The following is a 26,308-nucleotide window of genomic DNA, read 5'->3' on the forward strand; positions in this document are numbered from 1 at the left end:
TTTATTAAGGCATTGGACACGAACTGAACAAACTAGCTTAATTAATTGCCCTTGTGATTATCAGCTAAGATAGAGCCCTTCCTCGTAGGTAACTGCATAAATATGTATGGCAACGAAAAAAAAAAAAACTCATTTTATTTGTCTCTTGATCGTAGATCCTCGTTGCAGCCTCTAGCTGCGGCGGGATCGTCGTCTTCTCACTGGCTTCTCTCGGATTTACGCTACGGTCCCAAAGGATGTGAGCCGCAGTAGCTCTCTCCTTCGCGCACAGTCTACACACAGTCACCGACGTACACACTCGGACACACGTGCTTAGCTAGCACCGGGGTGAGCTGGGAACCCTTCTGTAACTGCGTGGATCCGAGGGAGCCTGATCGTTTCTGCAGACATTTTCAATAAAGTTATTCTCTCTCTATATATATAGTTTTTTTGTAATGACTACTACACAGATTGTGATGAAATTGGTAGCATTTAAAAATGAAAGGTTACATTTATGCGAAATTTATGCGAGAGCAATGCGTTCGGTGTCACTTCATCGGACGCGTAGAGTTGAAATTTCGACGCTTAATACTGGCGCTGTGTCTACATCAACCACAAGAATGTGCTAGCAATGCTTTTTTTTGTTCATTGCGGTTGCCTTTCAGCGAACTTTAACACTAACAAGATGAAGGAACGCTCGCGTAATGACGGAAACTAGATATCTGTTAAAGAAGGCCGTTGGGCCTCTTATTATATACGCGTAGGCGAACCTTGTAGTTTGAGTATTCGTCCTGGGATGGGGATCGAACTCGGGACCTGGAAAGCTGGCACGAATCTAAACTTCAGGAGCGATTGCTTCCTCATATCACCTGACCAGCGGGTTAGTAGATGGTACAGCGCGAGGACAAATCAGCCACTGGCGTCGCCAGGGGGATGGGGGGGAGGGGGGCGTTAAAACTCCCCCCCCACCCACCCCGAAAATTTTCAGTTTTGCATGCGTATATATACAGGCACACATACAAGCACACGCACGACCCCCCGCCCCCATTTCTTCAGAAAAATTGCGGGCTGCGCTACTGAAATCAGCCGCTAGCTCGCACATTTGAAACTGGCAAATTAAGTTTCGTGCAAACTCGCAAGTTTTATCACTACATAGTTGAAGCGAGTTATGCTCAGTGCCTCTATATTTTCTTCCTTGTTTCATTTCGTTGTCTCTGCAGCTTGGTTCTCTTGATTACAGTTTTATCATCTTTTGCGAATTACATAAATAGCCAGGACATTAGTCGGCCCGTGTCCTCGTTTTATTATTATTATTATTATCTTTATTTTTGATGTTGCAACGCGAAAAGGCGCGTTGCAACATCACTCCATTACGTCGCTAATTCGAAACGTTTGTTATTATTTTCCCCCAGAGTCACGAATTTCGAACCGACAACACTTCAGGGCGAGTCCCTCCGCTCTCTTTATTTGCCGAGTGTCTTTTATCTAACAGTCTTATTCGTCTCGAATAAAGTCTGCTGTCTGATCGATTGCCGAAAAGCAGGCTCTGAATGCAAGTCGGTGCCGAGGTCATATCAAAGGCGTGCTCACTATGGCAACCAATTTTTTCAACATTATCTTGACGCAAGGACTCTAGATGAACGTTTTGAGACAAAACATATACTTTTTACTCTCTTTAGTAATGGAACTTCGCTCGTTGCGCCTTAGAATTGGCGCGATTGCTTCGTGGCGTGCGGTGTAGCGCCCCAATTCATTACTTTACAATACACGCATCTTCAATGGCGAATAAAAGTCGCAGTCGGAGTGCTGCAGCGCCGTTCTATGTTCATCTTTTGTTTACGCCTACAAACTTTTTTCGACACCGGCACCGCATCGCGCTCGGAAGTGCGACTTCATTCCGCATGAAGAGTCGATATTGTTTCGTGCTGGCGCCAACTTGTGTACAAATGAGTGTATACAAGTCACAACATTTTCCCATCGAGTTGTGACGAACAGTGGTGCGGCAGCTGGCCTAAAGTGTGTTCTGCTGTGCGTCAGCTGGATTATAGTACGCTACGCCTTCGACCAGGTACATGTCTCCAGCGTTATAATAAATGGTGTCTCTTTTTTTCTAATATACCCGCAACTGTGGTCGCCCGCAATGGGGTACGATCGAAAAACGTGTTCTTCGTTGCCTCGGCAGGTTTACGCCCTTTACGGAGGCCCTTTACGAAACGGCGCAACATGGACAGAGGTAACTGCCGCAAAGGCGCTGCCAGAGGGGGCAGCGGACACGCGTAGATCTGTAGCAGGCACACCACGCACGACACAAGCGCACGAGCGGTCACGCAACACGAAGGGACGCGGCTTTCACTTTAGAAAATGCTCAGGGACCACTGTTCGCTCGACGATTGCCTTGTTTTCACATGCATCGGGCACACACTGCATTTCTCGACAGCTTCTCCGTGTTAATGCGATTACATGCTTCGATCACGAAGAGCGTATTACATGCTTAATAAATGTTTGCGAGACAACAGTCTCGTGGTTGCCACACTGCCGTCCAGCATTTGCGATATTGTCTACAACGAGCACTACCTAAGAGAACTGCCGACGATAAATTTTACCGCGATCTGTAAGATAACTTAATGAGCCGACAAGGGGCAAAATTCGAAGTTTAATGAATGTTGGTGTCTAGGAGAGTTGGGGGGGGGGGGGGGGATGTCGGTGATACAATATCTCAACGTATCGCCTTCGCTGAACTTCCCGCGTACTTTTGAAGCTTCGCGAGGCTGGTTTACTGCAACTGTAGTGACTAGGAACAATGACACATCACTCGTGCTCATTTGCAGGTTCTTTTTGTCTCACTCTCTGTCCCATATCACATTTCAAATAAAGAATCATTACAATATCGCCGTATACAGACTAGAAGACTGCATATCGTCTGACCCAATAGTTATCTGCAGATGAGATATAACAGCTATAGTTTATCGCAAACAACTAGGTAAATCGCTTATGTGGGCGTGATATCTTTGCGATATCAGATTCACACTACAGCCACTTATATTGCGTTATATTTGGTACTAAGTCCCCATGGCGTCTTTGCGATGACCGTCGTTTGAGGTACTCCTAGCGCTGCAACAGGAACAGCTGAATCTTACACGAGACACGGGGTTTAAGCGAGCACGCAATGTGTTGGCCATAGTCGTAAGTAACGATGTTCTTTAGCAGCTACGGAAGCATTCGCCGCGGGGGAAAACGTGACCGTAAGCCTGCACAAATGGAAGGCCATAGTCGTATGTCTCCCATATGGCCACAGGTGGCCGGACGAGGAAAATGCGTGGTCATTCGAGATAAAGCGAGATGTAAAGGTAGGCGTATTATAAGTCGCTATACCGGTGAGCAAAAAACGCGAATGCACATCGTTCATACTTCGAAAGTGTTATTTCCAGGAAGTTGGGGTTGGAGACGAAGCTGAATAGCGCCTATTCACGCAAGACTCAGCAGCTTAGACCCGCTCACTTATGTACTTCAATATTCGCACCGGATCACTGCCGTGCACAGACACGCTATCACCTTCACCCTGACTCACACACTTCTAAAGAAGGAAGACACTACACAGTTACATGGTTGTTATTTATGCACTGCTTTTGAGTGGCTCTGGTTATGGTTAACAGGTTAACAGGAGTGCGTTTGCAGTCGCCTGTTCCTACTAAAGTACAGGCGTAGAAGCGTTGCCATATCTCGCGTTTCATTGCGTGATTAAAAAAGTCCTGATTTTCAAGTCTGCCAGCTACCTAATGCTCACGTAGTCGTTATAGAAATCCTGTACAGCAGCTCCTTTAAGGCTTCGCCCGCTATCTCGGATTGTAATTATCAGGAATAACTACTGATATTTTGATAACATCGTGTCATATGACGATTCCTTGGTAACTGGATGCCTCTAGAGCGGTCACAGAAAGAGCCAAATTATTATTTGCGTCCTGTATGATAGAAACACCGGGACTACTCTGCTGTAAGCCTACCGTTCGCACTTCAGAAACTCTGGCGTCTCACACGAAATCAGTGTAGACCGTTAAGAGCTTAAAATGATAGCTTCTTGTTTGCAGGTGTGTCATTCTGTATACATTTTTTTCTTGCTCGACACTTGCGGAAGCTGCACTAAGGACGAGCATTAAATGTGTCGTATAGTGTCAAATTAATCTCTACGGTCGACTTTCTCTCGTGAAACTTCCTGAAAGTCCAATCTGAAACTTGCCCGCGAGCTGTTAAGTACGAAATGTTAAAGTATAGTTGACAAGCGTAGCTTCGAGGTAAAAACGCCGGCTTTATGTTTTCACGTTTGCAACCAGCTCACGCATAAGTTTGTTGCACAGTTAAGCGCTGACCATCAACAACATTTTAAATGTAACCAACTTAACTTTTACCTCTGCACGTAAAGAACAGTTTCCAAAATGCAAAATTGGTTTTTACCAGTATTACCGCTAAATAGCGTCAAAATATTTATCTGGTTAACTACTGTCATCAAAAGCTTACATTAAGCGGTCAGCATTCTATTAGTAAAAATAACCTCACTCCCTGGAGGAAACGAAGGATAGTCGTTTGAGACATTGGAGACTTCATCGACCAACAAATTCTTTCCACGAGCGGCAATGAGTTTTAATCACGAGAAATTCTACCCGAACAAAGGAGTCGTGAGCAATCGAGAAAATCTTGCATCATCAGCTGATTTAATAAAGTCGAACTTGTTGCTCCAATTTGTCGGAAAACAGATCAGTATGAGTTAATGCGAACGAGACTCTGTAATCGCGCTGAAGATTAAAAAATGTACTCCAGTCAAATTCAACTACTTTAGCACATGTTAGGTCCTTTAAGTCCTAAGTCTGAAAGAGACTAAGTACGTTCTTAAGCAGTTTCCAAATCAAACAGCCTGACGGACGCATTCCTCTGCAAGGATAATCCATTGAGAAGTAGCCGAGAAATCCGGTTCCTTAGAGATTGGAACGTGCAGACAAGACGTTATTTACAGAGCGGTCAAAGCGCACTCCCAGGCAACTCGAGAGATAGTCTGTCGGAACCTTCAAGGTAATCCGCGCTGATCCTTTAGACGGTGATGGATTAGGCAAGCTCGTGTTTCTTTCAGGTGGCACGCTCGCACCGCACAGTGCACGGTCTAGCACCGAGTTGAAAGAGGAAAAAAAATATCCCGTTCACTAATCACGCTGCATGGCTAAACAGTTGCCGCTAAGTCGGCTGCGCTGGAAAGAGTCGCGGCACGCTGATGGTCGACGTGGAGTCTCTGATTTCACGCTGCTTTTTTGTATCTTTGTTTTCGACAGCGATCAAGGCTGCCCTGCTCATCCAACGCTGGTATCGTCGCTACCTGGCCCGTCAGGAGATTCGCAAGCGCTGCTCGTGGAATATATTTCAAAGCCTCGAGTACGCCGGGGAACAGGATCAAATTAAGGTGAGTCCTTGCATACTGCCTTTTAGATGTTGTTCTTCAAGACGGTCTCAAGTTTGTCACGCCCCTTACTTAATCAAGAAGATGAGACTCGGTCGAGGGACGGCTTGAGCCTTTTCCTCGAGCTGTGTGTGTTTACGTGCCACGCGAAGATTACCATGCATCAACTACGTCCTTACTCGATGCACCGGCGGGTAATCCTCGCGTGTCATCGGAACTCCGGTTACGGCGAGCGCTAGAGCACGCCTTTGGGTCCTTAGCGGGCCCACGGTGCACTTCATTAAGTCCGTGAATATTGTAACTGGAGACGTTCAGTAGAAATTTGAAACAGATACCCGAGAAGTTCATTAAGTAAGGCCTTCAACGGCCCTTCACGTAATTAATAATTTTATATTTATTTACGGCCTTGCTCGTTCAAGTGCCACTTGGTGTTACAGGAAATTATTGAAAGAAAAAAGACAACATCAGGTCAGGTTATCAGGTTAGCACATCAGGTCGCTTATTTACAAGTACAAAAATAAATAAATATGGGAGAAGTGAGAAGCATGCCTCAGCTTGGCTAATGTAAGACACTTACGTTATTAATTAGTTGCAAACGATTGCATCCTTATGTTATTGTCAATTTATTACATGATTGCAAGTGTACGTACTGCTTTACAACTCATATCCATCAAAAGACCGTTCACAAAAGTGTAAAGCGACATGGTACTTGAAGTGCCTACGGTTTTGAAATGAGAACGTGTAAAGTTGAAATAGACTAACACGATCAACGGAGCACCCTATGCTTTTTCTTTAAGAGTACACGCTGCATGAGAACCTCGCAATCACGCGCATGTGATCGCATTGTTGCATTTCGATACTCCGCTAAACTCCAACCGTGGTTTATAAAACCTCGGTGTGTAATTACAGCGGTGGTTACCAAAGAATCTTTCGCGGCATGGCGCAAAGCTGCAGTGGGTCGACGCTTAGTAGGCTGCTGCTTCACTAATTGACGTGGTTATCGCATTGACATGGCTGAATAATTCGTGTTTGCTAAATCCAGGAGTGAAGAGACCGTCGATTGCGACCTGTGCCACTAGTGCCGCTTCGATAAACAACGCCAAACACTTCAGTACATTTTGGGTAGACTTAAGGATGGGCCATTTACAGAAGCAGCGCTTTTGGGCGCCTTACTTCACGGCTCAATCACTGCAGAAAGCCACACGAGCTCCATTGCAGTACACGAAGGCGACAGACTATAGATACTATCACGTAGTTGTGACGGTAAAGCAAGTGGCACCCGCCACGGTGGTTTAGTGGTTATGGTGCTCGACTGCTGATCCGAAGGTCGCGGGATCGAATCCCGGCCGCGGCGACCGTATTTTCGATGAGGACGAAAATGCTTCAGGTCAGTGGGCTTAGATTTAGGTGCACGTTAAAGAACCCCAGGTGGTCGAATATTCCCAGATGGTCGAAATTTACGGGGCTCCCTTTTCTTTTTCTTTAAGAATCACTCCCCCCCGCCCCCTCTGCTACAGCGTCTCTCATTATCATATCGTGGTTTTGGGACGTTAAACCCCAACACTTAATATTATGAAAGAAAGTGGCCGTCAGGCTGTCAACAATTAAGCTATTTATTGGGCGAACTTGTGCTCAAAAAATCAAGTAACACTAATTGTACAAGCGAAGAACAGTCACAAGACAACGGTAGCGGCGAGTAAAGTCGTCGTCAGTCGTCGAATAACCTGATGGTCGGCAGAACACGTCGTCTTTTATACATGAATGATCGAAAGCTCCAGCGTTATCACTGGAGGTCGCCTTAGCTCTACAGAATAAACTTGACTACTCGCGTCGTGCGCGCAATCTGTTGGAGCACTCTAAATCTATATCGCGAAATTTCCTCGGACAGTGCGGCGCAGCGTACGCCGAAAAAGTTTGTGAGTGAAGTCCGATCACATAAAAATAAACAATTAAGCGCGCGTGGCAATACACTGAACAATGGTTATGAATGATGTGGACTCGTGTCTACTCTTGCTGTCTTCTGCTCCGCCTTCTTGCTTACCCCATTTAGAGTGGAAAACCGGATAAAGTCTATAGTTAACCTTCGCGGATTTCCTCTGTACCCCCTTTCCGTAGTTCGTGCTCAGTTTCGTCTTGTGGGGGACATGGATAACCGCGAACTCCCTTAAGAACTGCCCACTGTGCTCGAGGCATAACATAATACCGGTGCTTTGAGCAACTATACCTATCCACGTCTGCATCCAGCCTCTCATTAGACTCGCTCGACTCTGCCGGGCGGGAGGCGATGTTTCTGGTTACGAAGTTACGCGTAAGGTACAATTTACTCGTCTACAACGCGGGCCTAATTACCGCGCCGCGATTACGCCCAAGTCTCATTAACGTAGCTACGCATAGCCAATCAGGCCAAGCCGTCGCGAGGCAGTTTTGAAAGTGATTTCTGCGCTCCCCGCATACGTGAGCGAGCGAGCGCTCTGTACCCCACGCGTGGATATCGGGTCAAGCCTATATCCTCGACGCTGTCCAGATCGTTTGACGCGTCCGCTTATTAGGCAGCCTCGGCGGTCGCGACCGGTTTTTCCATGGCACGTAATTCGTAGCCGTAGGAGAGGGGACCTCTCCGGAGGCACGCACTTCGCTTCCTCTTAGCTTCGGTACTCCTGCAGCGCCCCTTCTATAGAACGACGCTGAACTAGACGAAACTAAAACCCGCATCGCGCATCTTCGCATAAGTGCGCGCATCCACTCGAGCGCTCCGAACATGTTTTGTCCATTTTGCGAGCCTCGGTTTCGCATTGATCAGCATACGACGAGAGCTCCTCCCGGAGAAGCCATGCGTGCCGGGGACGTTTGACGACTGCGGCAGCCTGAGAAGTTTCGGTCTGTCGCAATGTGCTCTTCTCCGAAAGAAGAGGATGAAATAGACGAAGAGGGAGAACAGCTTATCCGCTGTGACCGAGTTCCACAGTATTCCATGAGTGAGCGCTATTGTTGACGGACCATTTTCCGCGCTGAGTGGTTCACTTCTGTGTTACTTCCTTTCGTCATAGTTCATTCCTGGTACAGATGTCAGAAAGAAGCAAATGGTCAGTGGCTACGCAACGATTCCGTCATTTCTTCTTGACGCAGCCCCATTTTCCCTGAAAGATGATTGCTTCCAGTGCCCGCGGTATTTTGCACAGAGACGCTCATTTTGTGCTATACTCGATCGGTTGAACTCTCGGGTTATGTTTGAATAGGTAGTTTTCAACATCACGTGACCTGCGTAGACAGTCAAGACTCCATGTTAAGCGAAGAAAGGGAGTTTGGACATCAGTCATAACTTCTTTCTTCTTCTAGCCCTCCTCCCACATTTTTTACCTCCTTTATCAGGTCCCCGCAAGGGGTATCGAAACGATACCGCATCTGATGTCCTCTGTTGTCTCCGACTTCGTTAATGAAGAAGATAATTGTTATGAAATCTTCAAATCACCTATTTTCTTTATAAATATGCTTGTTGTTCCCATGCCTCCTCCCTTATCTTCATGTGCAGCTGATACAGTAATATTTGATGGTGTTTCCATTTGGTTGCGTAGGGTGTTGGTTCACGTCCGTAACGCTGCGGCTGCAAGTTCACCCAGTGTGTGTGTCTGCGTGTGCGTGAGAGCGAGAGGGGAGGGGAGTGAGAGAGAGAACCTCAATTTATTACTCTACTAATATCATAATTCTGTATAGTAATATCATAATTCTGTATTAACCCCTCCCCCCCCTCATCCCACCCCTCGTGGAACAAGCCTCAAGCTTAACCTAGGACTAAAACTTCACTTTGACCTCACTACAAGCACAGAAACGAACAAGCAAAAGGAATGCAATCCCAGCAGTACCACTTCCAGGCAAAACGATGTTGCTCGGGCCCATGCCTTCCCTATGCCAAAGCCCGATGCTATCCTACTCGTCCGATATTTGCGAGCTCCCCGGAATACGGGACTCACTCACATCCGCATCCACGAACTCGGAAGTTAGCCCAGGGTCGAAAGCGCGGCTTCGGAATGCGCGTCACGAACTTCGTGTCCCGCGCCACGTGGTCACGAAACGGAGTGTGCCGCCTGTTGCTACAGCAGAGGAGCCATTGGATTCCCAGCTGCAAGCAACAACTCATAGGGCGAGCCATACGTGTGAGAACAAGCACAGCTGGGCGGCCGCACGCTCTTCGCGAATGCGGAGTACACAGATCGCGTTTATGTCCGCGATCGAAGGTGTTTTCGAGGAAAAGCTCCGCGCATTTGGGACTGGTTCCAGTCGGAATTCCGGAAGACCACGTAAACGTTAAATGGCATACGGGGGAAGGGTAAAGCAAGGTGCGCGCCTAAGCCATGATGCGTGGTAATTTACCGTGGTCGTTTCTGAAACATTTCGAGGGGGAGAAACTGCCTTTCTTTTCGCCGTTTCGTAACGACGTTACACTTCGGGAAACTCCACGGTGCGTTCTGTGGCTGATGATGCTGCCCTCGAGAGTCCTTCCGAAACATTTGAAGGACGAGGCTGTGGCGTGGAATACTGTGCAACGCAGGCGCATTCGTATGCAATCACGCTCTGTCGACCGAGTACAGCTGCGGCTTCCACTCTGGCGCCGTGTTGTGACAAAACTCGATACAGTTGCGAGTGTGGCAGTGCCAGAAAATGAAGTGCGTTTCTTACATTGCGTAAAACATTGTGTCGTAGGGCCGTTATATTATAGCGTAAAATCCGAAATGTTTAAGACGTATACTGCATGCGTTAACATTGATTGCTGACCCTGTTAGGCACGCCTTGAGGCCGTGGGTCGGAATCCAGAAAGGGCTTAGTTGGAAGTGCCCTCTGCCAGTGACAAGTCATCCTGATCCATTTTTTCCAACAGGCATCACTTTTTTTTTTTAGAAATTGGATAAGGGTCGATATGAACATCTAAATAGCGCGAACTTCAGGGATGAAAGACAGGAGAATGCGACACACACAAGCGCTAACTTCCAACTGAATTTTATTGAAGAAAACACATGAAAATATATAGGGTAACACCACGCCTGCGCAGCTTCACATGTGTTGTCTTCAATAAAATTCAGTTGGAAGTTAGCGCTTGTGTGTGTCGCATTCTCCTGTCTTTCGTCCCTGAAGTTCGCGCTATTTAAATGTTCAAATGGACTACCAACTAGCCCAAACATGCACCTTGCTAAAGGGTCGATAAATTGTTTGGTTCGCTTTCATTAATTTCTTAATGGCTTCATGTATGGTTAGCTGGGAAAATTCAGCTCAAGAAACTTATATCTACCAGTGATACTAAAAGGATAAAAAATTGGTCGCCCTTTCTAAATGATTAGAGAAATTGGAACGGGGAATGTTGCTGGCGCTAACGTACTGAAGAGCTGACGTGTTAGCTGAAGAGAGAATCCCTGTTGGACGACTTCTCCATCTTCTCCTCTCTCTATTTCTTTCGTGTTTGAGTCGCTATTTCGAAGAAATCTTGGAATGAGCTATGCAAGTCTACCTAATTATAAGTGAGAGAAAGCGCATAAAAGTAAGGACAAGAAATTACGCAGATTCCACTCACTGTTCGAATCGATATTGTGCGAAGAAAGACAGAGGGCAAAAGCAGCGTGGTTAACGAGAAGCAAGTCAATAGCATTCTGTGGGTATCTTCTGCAAGAACCTGCACTTAGCCTAATTGTTACTTGATCTGAGCGCGTTCAGAAGCCTCCTTTTCAAAATTCTTATGGTTCGAGAACTTTCCTTCGGGCAAGCCATGCGCGTTGAGACGCTGGGCGCGCTTTCACAACGATGACGGAGTGTCGTCAAGCCACCGTTCGATCAAATGTGGCTGCATAAAGGCACTTTAAGAAACGCTCCGTCAACGATAATCCTATGCACAATTACTGACAGTCATCGTTATATGGTTTCTGCTGTAGTTTCTTTTTCTCTTTTGCGCCTCACAACTCCTTCGCTGGTGTAAAAAGAAGTGGCTGAACTGTTTAAATCTGCTTAGTTTTTCTGCAGTTGTAGCTGTATCACCACAGCGGCGCGACTCTTGTTTCTCCCTGAGATATCGTGTAACACACAGGTAAAGTCGTTAGCAGGAGCTTCGCAGGGTAAAAATGTCACACGATATTGAAAAAAGGCACCTCCTGGACGAACCGTGGAAGACCAGAGCGTATAGGCTTCGCTTACCGGACTTACTCTTTTCGGCAGCCTTTGCAAACAAAAATATAAACAACAACAAAGGAATGAGAAACGTACGGCCAATAACCATGCCTCTCTCTGACGGAACGCAACTCAACGAAGAAGAAACGCCCGGCACCGCTGAGCCTCCGTCCGCGAGCTCACCTTATCCTTCAGCAAGTACGGCCATTTTCTTTGCTTTCACGCGTGCTCACTTTACATCGGGAGAACGGTCGTTTTGAGAAAGTTTCGAGAAGTGCAGCGGGGATCGCGGCTTGTGACTCGTTGGAAAGAAGCGTCCACGTCCTAGACACCGTTGACTTATTCATGAGGGCGGGTGTCACTATTTTTTTCCTTTATATTTTATTCGGAAAATCCGATTTGCTTCCGCTCGTGGAGCTGAAGCCCAGCCATGTTTGTGTTTGCCGACGACAACACCGCGGGCACCCTGCACTCTCGGGGGTCGGCTCTGCCGACGTGCGAAAGAGTTTCACAGAGAAGCCTGCCACTCGGGCGCCACGGCTTACCTGAACTTCCAGGAGCGCACCGTTTGTCGTCGCGAGCTTGTTACCTGCTAGCAAATTGAGTCGGCCCACCCACTTTTTTGAGAAAATATATGCGAGGGCTCCAAAGAAACGCCGCCAAGAGTTGCGAAATTGTTTTCGACGAGTATGCAAGTTGGAGGGCCGTCGCTGGCGCATGCACGGTTGACACGAGATTTCTCTTTGGTAGATGTTCACAGACCGTGCTTGCTTTGAAGCAGGATCGATGACAAAGACGTGCTCTCCAAACTCCGAATAGAGGTCTGTCTGTAAAGTGCAGCCGGCACGAAAACAACGAGTCTCTGGCTCGAGGAATTTTTCCCAGAACTACGGCGTACGGCCGAGAGCTCTGTGCTGGCAGTCCTGTTAGCCCTGTTAGCGTATTTACTTTACCCGAAGTGAAGGAACGGAAGTACGTTAGTTTTCTTAGCGCTAACTAATGCGTAAACACGACCAATGAAGGTTAGGCATTCGAGAAAACGTCCTGCACATTATCTTAGGTGTATCCATGGTATATTTAAAGAAACGAAGACCTATATACAAAGAATTTGTGAGCAGCGTAGAGTAGCTATCTCATGCACGTGAATTGTTTTACGTACACATTTAATGCTATCACTACATACTCGTGTAAATTCTCTACGCTGCATAATCAATTATATATAGTGTTTGTGTGGTTGTTTGTATTAGATATCATGTGTATAATGTGACAATTCGTCTATGTTTATTGGTATACATTACGTCTATTACACGTGTGCGGAGAGCCGAGTTAGTAGCGATAAATTCAAGGTATCGGAGCTGAAACACGTCCGCACGGTCTCGGTACTCTTCGTCTCTGCGCTAGCGCTGCAATCTCCTTTAGATTTATATACGTGACGTCCAAAGAATTGAGCGCATGCTAAACGACCAGCCTTTTCCGATTCACAAAAGATGTGGAGAGCGACCGCATTCCTGATCAAACGCGGCGCTCGCGTAAGCACGCCATTTGTTTCGTTGACCGCGACACGCATGCCATTTCTCATCTTATGCATAGCAGTAAGAAATGTAGAAGAAACATTCGGCAGATCCCACGCCTTGTGGGAATCGGTTTAATGCGAAGCAGTCAGCGAGTACTTCTATGCTACATTTTATGGCTTTGAGCCAAGCGTTACGAGGTGGATCGACGTATTTTTGTAAGTGTAGTAGTTGTGTGCACATCATGGGCTTACCAGGCACGTCGACAACACTGACGTTTAAAGCGTAACATGGTCTGACGTAATGTCAGCACTCAGGTGCGTTAGAGCACACATGTCAGTATTGTCGAAACAAAGTGCGCTTCGCGGTGCGATGATGTGAATAGCATACGAAACTTTTGTTAGCGTATTCCTCAGTGGTCGAGCAACGCTTGAATGTAGCTTGCTGAATCATAGGAATATAAATGCAATGTTTATTAGACTGCTATACAAGCGGAGCCAACACTGGAACCACAGACGTTAACATGGCATGACGCCTGTATCGTAGGAGTACATATGTAGTGTTCATTCCTATGTTATAAAATTAGATAGCCAGCACAGCAACCACAATTGACGTTGCACCGACATTACGCCTGCGTAGGGTGTTTTTCCAAAGCAGTTTCTGAGCCTGGCGTGGCTCAGTGGTAGAATACGTGACTGCCACGCAGCATGCTTGGGTTCGATTCCTGCTGGGATCCTAATTTTTATTCTTTGCATTCGTCGGGTCAACGCTGCCGATGTCGGTTTTTTCTTAACGCTCTCGCACTTGAATTACCAATGCCCGTTCATGGGCAGATATAAACTGTCGATCACCTTTGGCGCATACCCGTACACCGCGGCCCGTGGTAAACGGGTATGTGCCACACGTGTCTGGAGGAAAGGGTTTGACGACGTACACGACAGGATTTTCACGTTATTCATGTCATGACCCCGCAGTCATATTCGTCAAATCCTCTTACCCTCCCATGCCAATTTTGGTCTACACCAAGATAAGGAGGGGATCACCAGAGCACCCAGACGTAGGCGGCTACATAGATAGATAGATACGTGGGTAGAAACGCTCAAAGTGCCTTGGGTTCGCCAAGAAATGCTGCGCAGTAAAAAAAAAAAAAAAATGAACCAGTACTTGGCCGATCGTGCTCGTTTCTCATGCAAATGATCTTGTGACCATTGTTTCTCGAGCCAAAATCAGCCTTTCCGGACTACGCTTCACTCATCCGAGTTTCTTCATCTATCTATCTATCTATCTATCTATCTATCTATCTATCTATCTATCTATCTATCTATCTATCTATCTATCTATCTATCTATCTATCTATCTATCTATCTATCTATCTATCTATCTATCTATCTATCTATCTATCTATCTATCTATCTATCTATCTATCTATCTATCTAGTACTGTTGCACGTTCCATTTTGTACGCTTGCTTTGCACATGTCCACGCTGACGAAGCAGCCGGCTGCCGATGCTCAGCCGTGCAAGTGGACTCACATGATGACTCCTTCCGCGCCGGCTGCTGCCCGTGTTGCTGCTGTGTGGCGCATCCAATATGCATGGCAGTGGCGCGGCTGCGGCCCGTGAATGCGCAATGAGTGCGGCCGGCAGAGGGAAAAGGGGGCAAGTGGGGCTAGCCACCCCTGGACGCGTGTCGTGTTCGCAACGAACCCTCACCGACGTCCGTCTGCCCCTTTCCCGTCTTCCAAACTTTGTTAGCCGAGTTACCAAACGGCGCGCGGCTAGCAGGTGTATATACCGCGCTCTATATACCGCGCTTGACTTTCTTGCCACGGATATAGAGAGATGACCGTCCTCGATCACGCTAACCGCCCTGGTCACCTGACGCTCCTGGCGTACACGAAGGCCGGAACGGTGTTGTTGCTAAAAGCAAGGTCACTGGTACAACTACCAGTGACTATATTTCTTTTTTTTTTCCTCGAACATAGCTCTTTGTAAATCGCTTTGGGCACACTGCGCACTTACGCCTGTACAGATCAGTTACCTGAAGGAGCAAGCATGCACGAAAAATCGCACTGTCCAGGTAGCTAATCATGAATATTCGCTTTATGATTAGCCTCTATTATTGTCGACATAAGGATACGTGCTGGAATAGCGAAATTCAATTCGAAAGGTAGTGAAGTCATGCCTGCTTAGCAGAAATTTTCCTCTATTCTGTTCTGTTCTGTTCTTGCTTGTTTGCTGTGGAAATGTTGAGGTTTATATCGATGAGGGTGGCGATTTGGGCTTGTTGGTATAGCATGATAATTCATTGGTAGCGCAGGCTAAGGACAAAGACAAAAGAAAGACACATTCGACACCACACAGCGCCGTGTGGTGTCAAATGTGTCTTTCTTTTTGTCCTTGTCCTTAGCCTGCGTTACCATCAATTATCATGAGGTTTATATCCCCTCGGATACTTCATTTCTATAAGTTCTACAGCGCAAAAAAATAATAAATGTTACCCAAGAACAAAAACAAACAAGCAAAGAAAACTACATATAGCAAACTGAAACAAATAAAGAAAATATCGCGGCAAAAATCTATTTCCAGCAAGCCGAAATTCTAATACCAGCGACAGTTTCATATATGTACCTTCAAATTCTGCTGAAAGATGCACCGTCATTCCAGCTATAGAATTGTCCCGAAGAAAATGTTTGAGGTCCGTGTACTTAGACTTATGCGCACATTAAGGAACCGCAGGTGGTCGACATTTACGCAGCCCTCCACTACGGCGTCCCTCATAATCATATCGGGGTTTTGGGACGTTAAGCCTCCGATATAATTATTATTATTATTATTATTAATTGGCCCGAAGCTTGTAACACGTCACTTATCTTTTGTTGTAAATTGCTAACGGAAACATCAAAAGTTCTCGCGGCACATTTTAATAATGGATGCTCGGGAAGCGCTGCTATTCTCGAGGTCTAGTTAGACAACTTCTTCATCAAAGTTAACTTATATTTCATCATTGCAACGTGGGCTGTCAGTGATTTATTTCATGCTTCAAACGCAATTTTAAAGAGCTGCCACAACGTTGTAATTCGTCACGAAGTCAATCTACACGTCTTCCTGAAATGCACCTGAACAAGCACTCAGGTCTATTGTGGGTGCCGTCGCCATGATTATAATGTAAAGCGTTACGGTTGGTGAACTGAACCGTAGAGTCTCCCCTGAGAAAAGCGCGCTCGTGGAACGAGTTCCACGGAGGGCATTAAATATTAGGAGGATTGCGCCTCGGATCCTCCCCCAAATACATCCGCGATCCACAGGAGATGGAATGCGAATGGTGTTCCGTGCAGGCCGGCTAGCCTCGGGCGAGCTGGGGTGTATGGTACGCAGACTAACTCGCCCAGTTACGCCTCATTATGGCCGCCAGCCCTGCCTATTTGAGTCAGGGTGGGCTTCTGGCCCTGCAACTCTCGATAGCTAGCTGTTGCGAGCAGTTCTTGCTTATGTTAAGTCCTTCTGTAGCTATCAACATTCCTGCCACTCTGCTGCGCGTAGGCAGGAATATTATCATAATGCACGCTCTCTCAAAGCGGGCCAGTTTAAATGGACAGAAATAGAAGCGAAACATAAGTTGGTTTCCGATGTTATAGATTAGGGGAATGACAAAGAATGAAGAGCTGAACTAGCTATCTCGTCTTTCTAGAGAGCTTCGCCTGACGAATTCTGGAGGCATAGGCCATAATCAGAGTTGCACTGAGAGACTTCTTTTGGGTATAGGTGGGCAGACTAAGTGGACCTCACTCAGACTCACGGCTTTATCCGAGTCTGATTGAGTCGACTCATGAGTGAGTTTACCGACCTATGCGTGTAGATCATTAGTTCGTGACGTCGACTGATAAAATTACACAAATCGGTGCTCTTTTCGGAAATTAACCACATGATCAAAACAACTGTTCCTGCGAACTTTCTGGACAGGTAAGTCGCAGGCTCTATTCAAAATTTTGAAGTTTTTTTTTTTTTCCTTCGAATGATGATATTTAGCCCCATATACTGAACTCACAGTTTACGTATCGTGTCTGGGCCTGTGCTTCTATGTTGGCTTCTCTGCGTAGTTCTGATGTCCGATTGACAGATGTTTCTTTTTCTTGTCTTTCTTTTGCAGTTACACAATTTCTTCCACGACCTCCTAACCCACCTCTCCAACGTGAAGCCCTCCGTAGCAGCAGCGATATCGAACAGCCCGGCGCAGTCTCTCAGGGGTAAGCACATATACGAGGCACCTAGATGCCCTAAAAATGAGGAAAATGTCTGTAATAAGCACCCTTTCTTGAACTTTACCGCTGTAGACCAATGTAATTAAATGCACAACGTTTTCAAAAGATGCATATTTCAAAATGTTAGCCTAGTTTAGTTTCGATACTATCCAGGATTTAAAAAAAAAGAGAGATGGGGGGCAAGTTATATCTTCTTGAAAACGGATCTGAAACAGGTGTTACGTATTTGTGACGATACTGGTCTGGAGAAAGAAGAAAAATATGTCTATCATTAAGGTCGGTATTAATTCTTTATGTGTAGTCACTATATTGAACTAATGAAACCGACAGATAATTAAGCCAATGAAAACATAGGGGGCATTATTTGTGGTTTCTTAACTATATTGTAATGATTCTCACTTAAATTGAAGTCTATTAAAGTGGACTGAAAATCACCCTTTCCATCGGTGAGATCCCAACCCACAACCTTTGAATTAAGCGTCCGATGCTCTACCATTTGAGCTACGCGTCCACCTTTTGTAGGGCATTTATATGTGTTTAATACCTGAGAGTTTATGTCAGTTTTTGTATGGCGTCCTGAAGCATGTTTTGCTTTATTCAGCACCATAACTCACGATAACATTACGTTACTTCGTGTCACGTCGTGTCACGTCAGGTTTCGCTGCCTTCATTTCTTATTGCAGGTGAACTTGATTATGCGACAGGAACATCTCCTATGAAAGTGTGCCGGAAGAGTCGGACACACGAGCAAACTTCTAAAGCCCGCCTTTAAGCAATAACTGCAGTCGATGTAGTAAGTTCGCCACAACACTGTTCCTGCCCACTGGTTGCATGCGCGTTCTCTTCCCCGCGATTATGAAAAGACGTAGCCACGCTGCGGATTTCCCACCTACGCGAATCTTTGCTGAGCGTTAAGTTATTGAGCTCTAGGCAGGTACATTTCCGGTCCTACAAGGGCACGCACATTACTGCAGCGTCTGAATGCTCCTTTATTGCGAGACGCAACATCTTTTTGTCACTTTCTTTCCGGCCTTTTTCCTCGCGGGAATTTCGAAAACATGCGAAACAAATGTTTCTCAAGTGCGATAAACGGGCTCCTAAACTGCAGAATTGAATTGAGAACCTCTTTCATCATCGTTGTAAATGGCAAGAAGCGTTTTCGTTCAGGTGATAAAGGTTCGGCACTTGACCGGAAATGATGTCAGGAACAACGAGTCTCTCTCGTTACATCCCACTTCTTACATGCATAACCGCTCGACCTTCGCTTATATTAGAGCGGCTATAAATGAAGCCTCAGACGTGTTGTCATGCCAGATAAAGTTGCTCCGCTTTGGGCTTTCAGAAAGGAAGTGTTGCTTCGACTACGTGCGAAAGCGGACTTCACTGTTTACTGCCCATTCTTTTGAACTGTCAGCCGAAGAGGGTCGTGTTTCTGGTCAAGCAAGCAACTATACGCATATACCTTACGATGCGTTGCGTTGCAACCTTCCATGCGGCAGAGGTGCTCTTCCTGCAGAAACATAGCGCTTCTGGTTTAGTTTCAAAACATGGGGTACACAAAAAGCGAAATAAATATGAAACACAGAAACGGAAAAAAAGGAAAGCAGCAGGAAAAGACCCAGCACCTTCACTGCGCCCTTCGGAGAAGAGAAAAATAAGCAGAGGGGAGGCAGGGGATGAGAGAACAAAAAAAAAATCATGTTTTCTTTTTCTAAACATTTGCCGACGTAAGGTACTAACGAAAGTTTGTATAACGCAAGGGTCAGATAAAAGGGCACGGATCGTGTTACGGATAACAAAGAGGCCCTCGCCTCTGTGTAGTTTGCGAGTATCCCGGGCCCTACCCCTCGATGTTTTTATCCTGTGAGGTAATCGCGTCAGCTCGTCGATGAGTTCATCAATCTATCGTTTGTCCCGCCATTTTCGGGTTTAAGCTCGGAAGAACTTTTCGAGAGTCGAGTCAGCTATCACTCGATCCGTTTAGATCGAGTGATACCGAATAAAAAATAATAATAAAGGGTTGAAATATACTACTGGTCAAAACACAAAACAACGAAAACGAGATGTTATGATCTTGTCTGCCTTGTTTTGGCGATATATACTTACGTTCGCCGCTAACTGAAATCCTAAGTCAGCAAAATAAATTTTAGAAATATATACGAAAAGCACTGAAAGGAGCAAACAACAGACCTTAGCGGGTAAATTGAGAAGAACAAATTTGGTAAGCCCATTTGAAAGCTCCCGCTCGTCAACTTTGTTGCTGAGAAGCAAAACAAAGTAGGACAAAGAGCCAAGCAGAGTACGTGCGCAACTTTGTTGCTTAGAAAAAAAAATTAAAAGATACGCAAGACAGATAGCAAGGTGCGTGCACACTTAGCTGCGACCCCGGTGTTTCACTTATTGCTCTTCTTGCACTCCGTGTTCGCAAAATGGCAAAAACATTGCTCCGGGCATTGTTCGCTCCTAAGCTCAAACCTTTTAGCTCCAGACTTAGTCTTCACTTTGGTCGCTTACAGTGCTACGTAAGCCGTTTGCAAACTCTTTCTCGTCTCAACAAATGTTACGAGGAAGAACAACAGAGCTCCCGGAAGCGTCGCTGAGTTTTCCCCGCTAGAGTGGTTCACTTTGCGTTGCAAGTGTTGGAATATCTAGTTTAACCCGCGAACAGTGCAGCTAGTTCGCTGCCGTTTGCGTCAGCGCTGGCGCCTGCTTAGATAGTTGTTTGCTTGCGCGGTCACTGAATACAGGCATGCCGTGGCCATCTCTATGGCATTGGTTCTCAGATGGGGGTCCGTAGACCCCAGGGGGTCCGTGAAGCCATTTCTGAGGGCCTGCAAAACCCATCCTCAAAAAAAAAAAAAAAACGTTTTTTTGGAGGCACGCTAAATCCCGTGAGAGCGGCCCCTTCTAATTTTTGGTATGCTTCCCCGCATAACAGTTTCACATTGCGGCGGAGTTGACTTATGTTTCCTCTTATCCATGAGATGGCTGTAATGCTTTTGTTTCAGTTTTCTACAACATATTCACGCGAGCGTATTTTTCCTAGGCTTGCATATTTGAAGAGCAAACACAGCTAGAAATAGGTTGAATGTGGCTGCAGACCGCACGACTTGTTGACAAGCTTTTGAGATCGAATCGGCGTGGCACTTTAGTTTGACTATTTTTTTGCCCAGGAGAAATAAAAGGCGCCTAATTCACGCTGAATGTTGTGTAAGTTTATGACCCCTTCAATTCTCTCACTTCAAGAGGTCCCTCGTCATTTCCACTGGTCCATAAGCGGTCTCCGAAACATCCATAGCTGAGAACCACTGCTCTATGGTCATTAAGTAAAGCCATGTCTTAAAAGTACTTGCAGAACTTTTACGAACTAGTCCTTCAATTATGCAGGCTGAATGGCCTCCCACATTAAGCTTACCGGTGCGTCTGTTCCAACTAGAGGACGCAGCGTACGTGAACGTCATTCGTGTAGCGAAGCAGCGCTCTTGTTGCGAGCCGAGTTGTATAGCCGCGGCCGTTGGACTGACCGTAAATCGCAAGGTGGACGGTGCAAGCCCTAAGTGGCCCAGAATGCGTTACAAGCAGTGGGCGCTAAGTTGAGCCTTAAGCCTCTTCTAACAGCGGTTCACTAAATGTCACTTCCGTCGACGTTGCAACACTTTATCAATAATTATGTGCAGTAAAGCCGAAGCTACGCGACCCATCATCCAGTCAGGACAGAGAACCACAAGAATGCCCCTCTATTGTCCGCCACTCATCGCCCTACGCCCTACGCCCAACCGTGGCTGAATGGAACTTTCATGAAAAGATCAGTACACCAGCGAACACGTAGCCGGCTTTTGTAAGAAGCAATTGGCACGACACTTCGCAGCAATGCATGCAGTTAGTGAGACGGAGTACAAGTATTGCGGGTTTTCGAGCCGGATAAACATTCGCGGCCGCTGGTGAGGGAGAACAGTGAGAGAAAACAGTAGAATCCAGAGAAATGTACGCAGCTGGTAATTACGCAGAATATTTCCCACAGCTGCCCAGCAATTTAGCGGCGTTGATCATACCTCCCTCAGTGAAACAGCACGCAAGACGCGTGTTCTGTCGTTTCCTTTAACCGTTTGATCCTGCCTCTTGTTCATTTATTCGACAATACAGTTGCCAGAAGCGAAACGTACTCTCCAGGAGGGCAAATCTTAAACCTTTTCAAGCAAGAGTAGTAGTTAGGGGTTGTTTATTTGGGCAAATGTGTACACAAGGGGAAAAGGAAGACGACAATCGATGGCCGTACTTTAACTGTCTAGCTCGAGCGGCTGACACCTTGACGGCGGCCATAAGTGTATGAGAGAGGAGAATGGGCAGAGAAAGAGGGAGAGGATAGAGGTGAACTATTTACAGAGGGCATTTGTTGCTTCTAAGGCGATAAACACGGTCTCTCGTTCACTTTAACGGAGATAGTGGTGGCGTAGCGAACGTCCGAACTGATCGCTCTAGAAAACACGTACTGCGACTTGCAAGAAGGGGTGTATGGTTAAGAGGGCGCGCTGCCTTCCTGCCCGTTCATACGCGTGCTTCGGGAGACGAAGCTATAAACATGCGCCCGTACGTGACTGGTTTCGAGCAGGTCGTCCGAAGGAGCTGGAGAAGAGTGAGCTGGCCGAGCAGGAGCTGTGGCGCAACACGAACCCCGACGAAGTGGTCATCGAGGAGGCGTACAGGGGTCCACACCTGCGGCTCCCGCTCACCACCAATCAGGTGGACGCGCTCATACAGGGCTTCAAGGACCGCAGGGTGAGCGCACAACCCTGAAATTGCAAACTGAACCTGTCGGTGCAGCCGGCGTCAAAAGTTTAGAGACCGCTATGTCTGAGAAACGCTTGAATTTCTCAGCAATTTGGGAATGTATCCGGTCGAACTGCGAAAATCTACAAATTCAAGGCTGCCTGCCGGAGTAGCAGGAATAGTCAGCTTCTTCTTGTGTGTCGTGGTCTATAAACGTTTGACACTGACTGTACGTATTCATGTTGTTGATCGAGCACCACACGCAGAAACAACGACCGAGGAAGAAAATCACAAGACTGTGGTGTTGATATGTGTGTTTCTTTTTCAATAATGTAATTATAGTTGCGAATGAACGCTAGTCTTGTGCGTTTTCTTCAGATGCCCTCGTTTCTATGAGCAGTCCACGATCAGCGAATGTGTACAGCCTCGCAATCTTATTGACACGGGTATCGGCTAAAGTCGTCGAAATGGATTTGCGAAAGGTGAAATTGACACAAACGAAACACAACTAACCCTGAAAATATTAGGGAGAACCACGAAAACTTCTCGAAAAGAGAACTATTCAAGAAAAAGGCTGGGCCCAGTCAGTGTTTAAAACCCTGGACCACTTCCTTATAAAAACTGTCGACGTGCCAATTGAGCTAATCAAGAGGCATAGTCGGGCGGTAAGAATAATCCCTTCGCTATACCAGTTGCAGAAAAAGAGCGAGTTGACCGACTACCGGAAGTGGTGGAGCATTGTTTGAACAAACACGTTCCTTTGTGTGCGGCCTGATTTGCCGCTTTTCCTATCTCTTGTCGGTAACTGGAGAAGAAGAGCGTGATAAAAGTGAATAACCTCGCTGCTTAAGTCGAATTGAGGGAATTTCGAATGCGCGCTCAGATACCTCTGTTTGACGGACTATGTGGTCATGAAATTTTCATGAAATTTCGGAGAGTGCCTCCACACTCGAGCTGTGGTGCTTGTAATGCGGAAGGCATTTCATTCTGCTTCCATGACAATACGTGCGAGGCAATGGTGCGCATCTGGCAGTAAAACAGTGGAATCAAAGCGATCGGGTGTAATCGGGTGTGACTCTGTCTTGAGCGGTGAGCTGATGCCTCGAGAGCGTTCGCTTCTCAACAGTGATGCTTTCACGGAGGAGACGCACGTGCCTCACTTCTGACACTCAGTGGCTATTGGTGCGATACAATGGCCACTCCGTGCGGTGGCATCCCACGGACCTCGCGTTTTCTTCGCGTCGCCGGCGCGAGGAGATCGGGGACGTGTGTCTCTGCCAAATGAAACGTAGCTTAAGCTCGAACGTGACGCTATAGATTAAAGTATAGTAGCCCCCTGGGTCATTGAGCTCGAAACCGAGAGAAATGAGCCGTAGATACCGTTTGCTGCGCTTCGGATTGTACCACTCAAAGGAGAGAAAGAAAGGAGCCATACTAAACTTGAGACGCCAGATTATTGTCGAATGGAGACACAAACGTAGCCCTTGCTTTCGTAGGTAACAAGCTAAACTGTAGAAGCCCATTCAGTGAAGACTTTGGGCAATTACAGCTGTTGCTGCGTTTGGTAACCTTCCCATATGACCCTGGCGCTAATGGCTGCTCTCCGCCCTCAGGCAGATTCCTTCTCCCGCGCTATCTTTTTTTTTTTCAGGAACAAAATGTAATATTTAACTTATACTGTATTCTTCGCGAAAGGCGTCTTCAGTGAATCGGTCTAAGATGTTGTTTTGTTTGTGTTTTTTATACGTAAAAAAAAAACTTCCATATAGCGTCTTAAACGATTTCTTGTGCGGCGACTGGTAAGGTCGGCATTCTAGGACAGCCTGCTCCGAAAGTGGCCTGTAGTTAAAAGTGGCCAAGAAAAAGTATGAACTTGCCCAGAGACGCATCAGACCGATGACATCGATTGGACTAGAAGGCTTTGACGATATTGACCACTTAAATTACTTGTCGGCGCGTTCGCATCGAATTTAACTTATGCTTCTTCTCTGTTCACCCGTATACTTAATTAATGTATGTGTACTACCTATTGACCACATCACGCTGTATACTTCGACCTTGTTTCTCGTGAACCCACCAAAGCGGAGGAGCTCTTGCCCTACCAAGTCCTTGAGATGGGGACCACCTTTGAACACCAGCCTCCGATAGCCTCCCCTTGCGTTCTCGGGGGTCAGCCTTGGGTGAGACAGTTGCAATGTCCGTAGCTGCACGTGACCACATTCTTCTACACTTAAGCAGCAACTATTTTAATGGAAAAAACGCTTTCATGCTCCACTTCGTCTACTTTAGCTTACGGCGGCCTGTCAGCTTTATATATGCTCTGAAGCGTCCCTCTCGCAGTGCTCGAGCCATGCCTCACACAACTTAGCTGTTTTCAGTGTATCAGTTGCTCAAACTGGCATTCATCTGTGTATAACTTCTTTAAATTTGAGTGTGTTTTTTCTTTCTTTTTTGACAACGCTTTCGCCCGACTGCATGCGCAGACACTGCACGCCCGGTACGTGCTGCTGGTGTTGCACGAGGCGCGTCGCTACCTGCAGACCAAGCCGAACGTGAGCGCCGCCTCGACGGCGTTCGCCAAGCAGATCACCGTGGTGGGCGACTTGCACGGAAAGCTCGACGACCTGCTCACCGTCTTCTACAAGGTCCGTCTCATCTCTGTGTATTCTTCTGTGGCATACTTCGTTGGTGCGTCTTCTTTTACACGAGAGAACGAACGAGATTCTTCTTAGAAAAATCGTGATTGACAGCAGCCTCGCGGACACTGATTCTTTCTTTTCTCTTTTTTTCATGAGGTAAAAATAATTAAAGCCGTTGTCATCTATTCCTGACGACGGCTTTTCGCCTGGGTACTAGCACAAGAGACAAAAAAAGAAGAAAACATGCGCATAGCTGTCCCATAAGTGATAGAGGAAGCAGAAACATAGAAGCCAGCGAGTGTGTGAATTATCACTCTTACTAAAATCCTGTTTAAAGTGCTAGTTACAGACAGAAAAGGATAAAAAGTAAAAATTCTACTGGGCTATCGCTATCAAATTAAGAAGCAACTGATTAAGAGTGTACCCAAGTATGCTTCACGCATTCGCATAGTCGTTGTGTTTACGCTGTTTAGAATGCGCATTCATCTGCGACAAAATCTGTTGTCGGTACCGGCATCTCGACAGAGCAACCGCCATTTCAAATGCCTGTTGTACGCCAAACTTTTATCCTAACACCAGCCATCCTCGGTTCATAAAACTTTCGAACTATCAGGCGCTTACCTGTTGTTTGAGCAAACAGGTAACAGCCACTTGTCTCTCTTATAGCGCCTGCAATAAAGAATGAGTCACGTAATAAATGAATATACCCATGGCTGTACAAGTGATATAACTTCTCATCTGGATCACAGGAACGTGACAGCGCACCCTCAATTAAGGCGGCACCGTTAGCAACGAACGACTCTTTTCTGCCCCAATGCAATAGCCTCGTGCGACTTTCTTCAATAACGCACGTCTTTCCGGCAACAAAACTGCCCAGCGTCCGACACACACCCTCGCTTTTTGGACAGGACATGTCAACGTCGCTTGGTTGTCAGCGCATGCCGTTAAGCCTTGTGGTGCTCTCGTCCTTTCTGCACTTCTCTTTTTGTATTTCATTGAATACTTACTTCTTCATGCTCCCATGTTTCTAACACAAGATTGTTCTTCTGCATGTCTTACACCCATTTGCATAACCATTTAGTACCATTTGAATCTTCGTATTTTACTTTTATTCCTTCGCTGACGTCCTTGTTATCATGAGTTGCGCAGCCTCGTTATTCGCAGGTGCACATTTTGTACAGTAACGCCTTTGGGTCTCGAAGGCTTCACTGAATAGCACTAAATAAAAACGCCGTGTGTACAGACGCAGTCATTTCGAGACATTCAAACGGAAGTTTTAAATTTCAGCGCGTTCGCGCCACTCTCGAACTCGTAACAGGTATTTTCGACAGAATCCGCTTGAATGGCAGGCAACTTTGAGATCTGCGTAATGCAAGCAATGCAAGTGACAGTACGCCCAGCGGCAAAAGTTTACGGGACGTGGGCTCCACTGCATATGCGCATTTCTGCTCCGATGGCGCACGGCGCTTCTAATCTAGCGGGTGACGCTACAGGTCACAAGAACAACAACATTAATTGGGGGCGATGTTCCCAGCCAAAATGGGAATCCAGCTTTCTGGAAAAT

General features: G+C 46.5%; 1 protein-coding gene across 1 annotated transcript in view; it reads left to right on the forward strand.

Annotated features, from left to right (window-relative positions):
• Positions 1–26,308, forward strand: part of LOC119383011 (serine/threonine-protein phosphatase with EF-hands 2) — a 236,173-nt gene that overhangs the window by 145,609 nt on the left and 64,256 nt on the right. Inside the window, exons 2-5 of the mRNA XM_037650970.2 lie at positions 5,295–5,422; positions 17,227–17,323; positions 21,948–22,114; positions 24,589–24,750. Of these exons, the coding sequence (XP_037506898.1) occupies positions 5,295–5,422; positions 17,227–17,323; positions 21,948–22,114; positions 24,589–24,750 (554 nt within the window). The remainder of the gene's footprint in view (positions 1–5,294; positions 5,423–17,226; positions 17,324–21,947; positions 22,115–24,588; positions 24,751–26,308) is intronic.

Source organism: Rhipicephalus sanguineus, chromosome 2 (genome assembly GCF_013339695.2).
Source record: "Rhipicephalus sanguineus isolate Rsan-2018 chromosome 2, BIME_Rsan_1.4, whole genome shotgun sequence".
NCBI classification, from domain to species: Eukaryota; Metazoa; Arthropoda; class Arachnida; order Ixodida; family Ixodidae; genus Rhipicephalus; species Rhipicephalus sanguineus.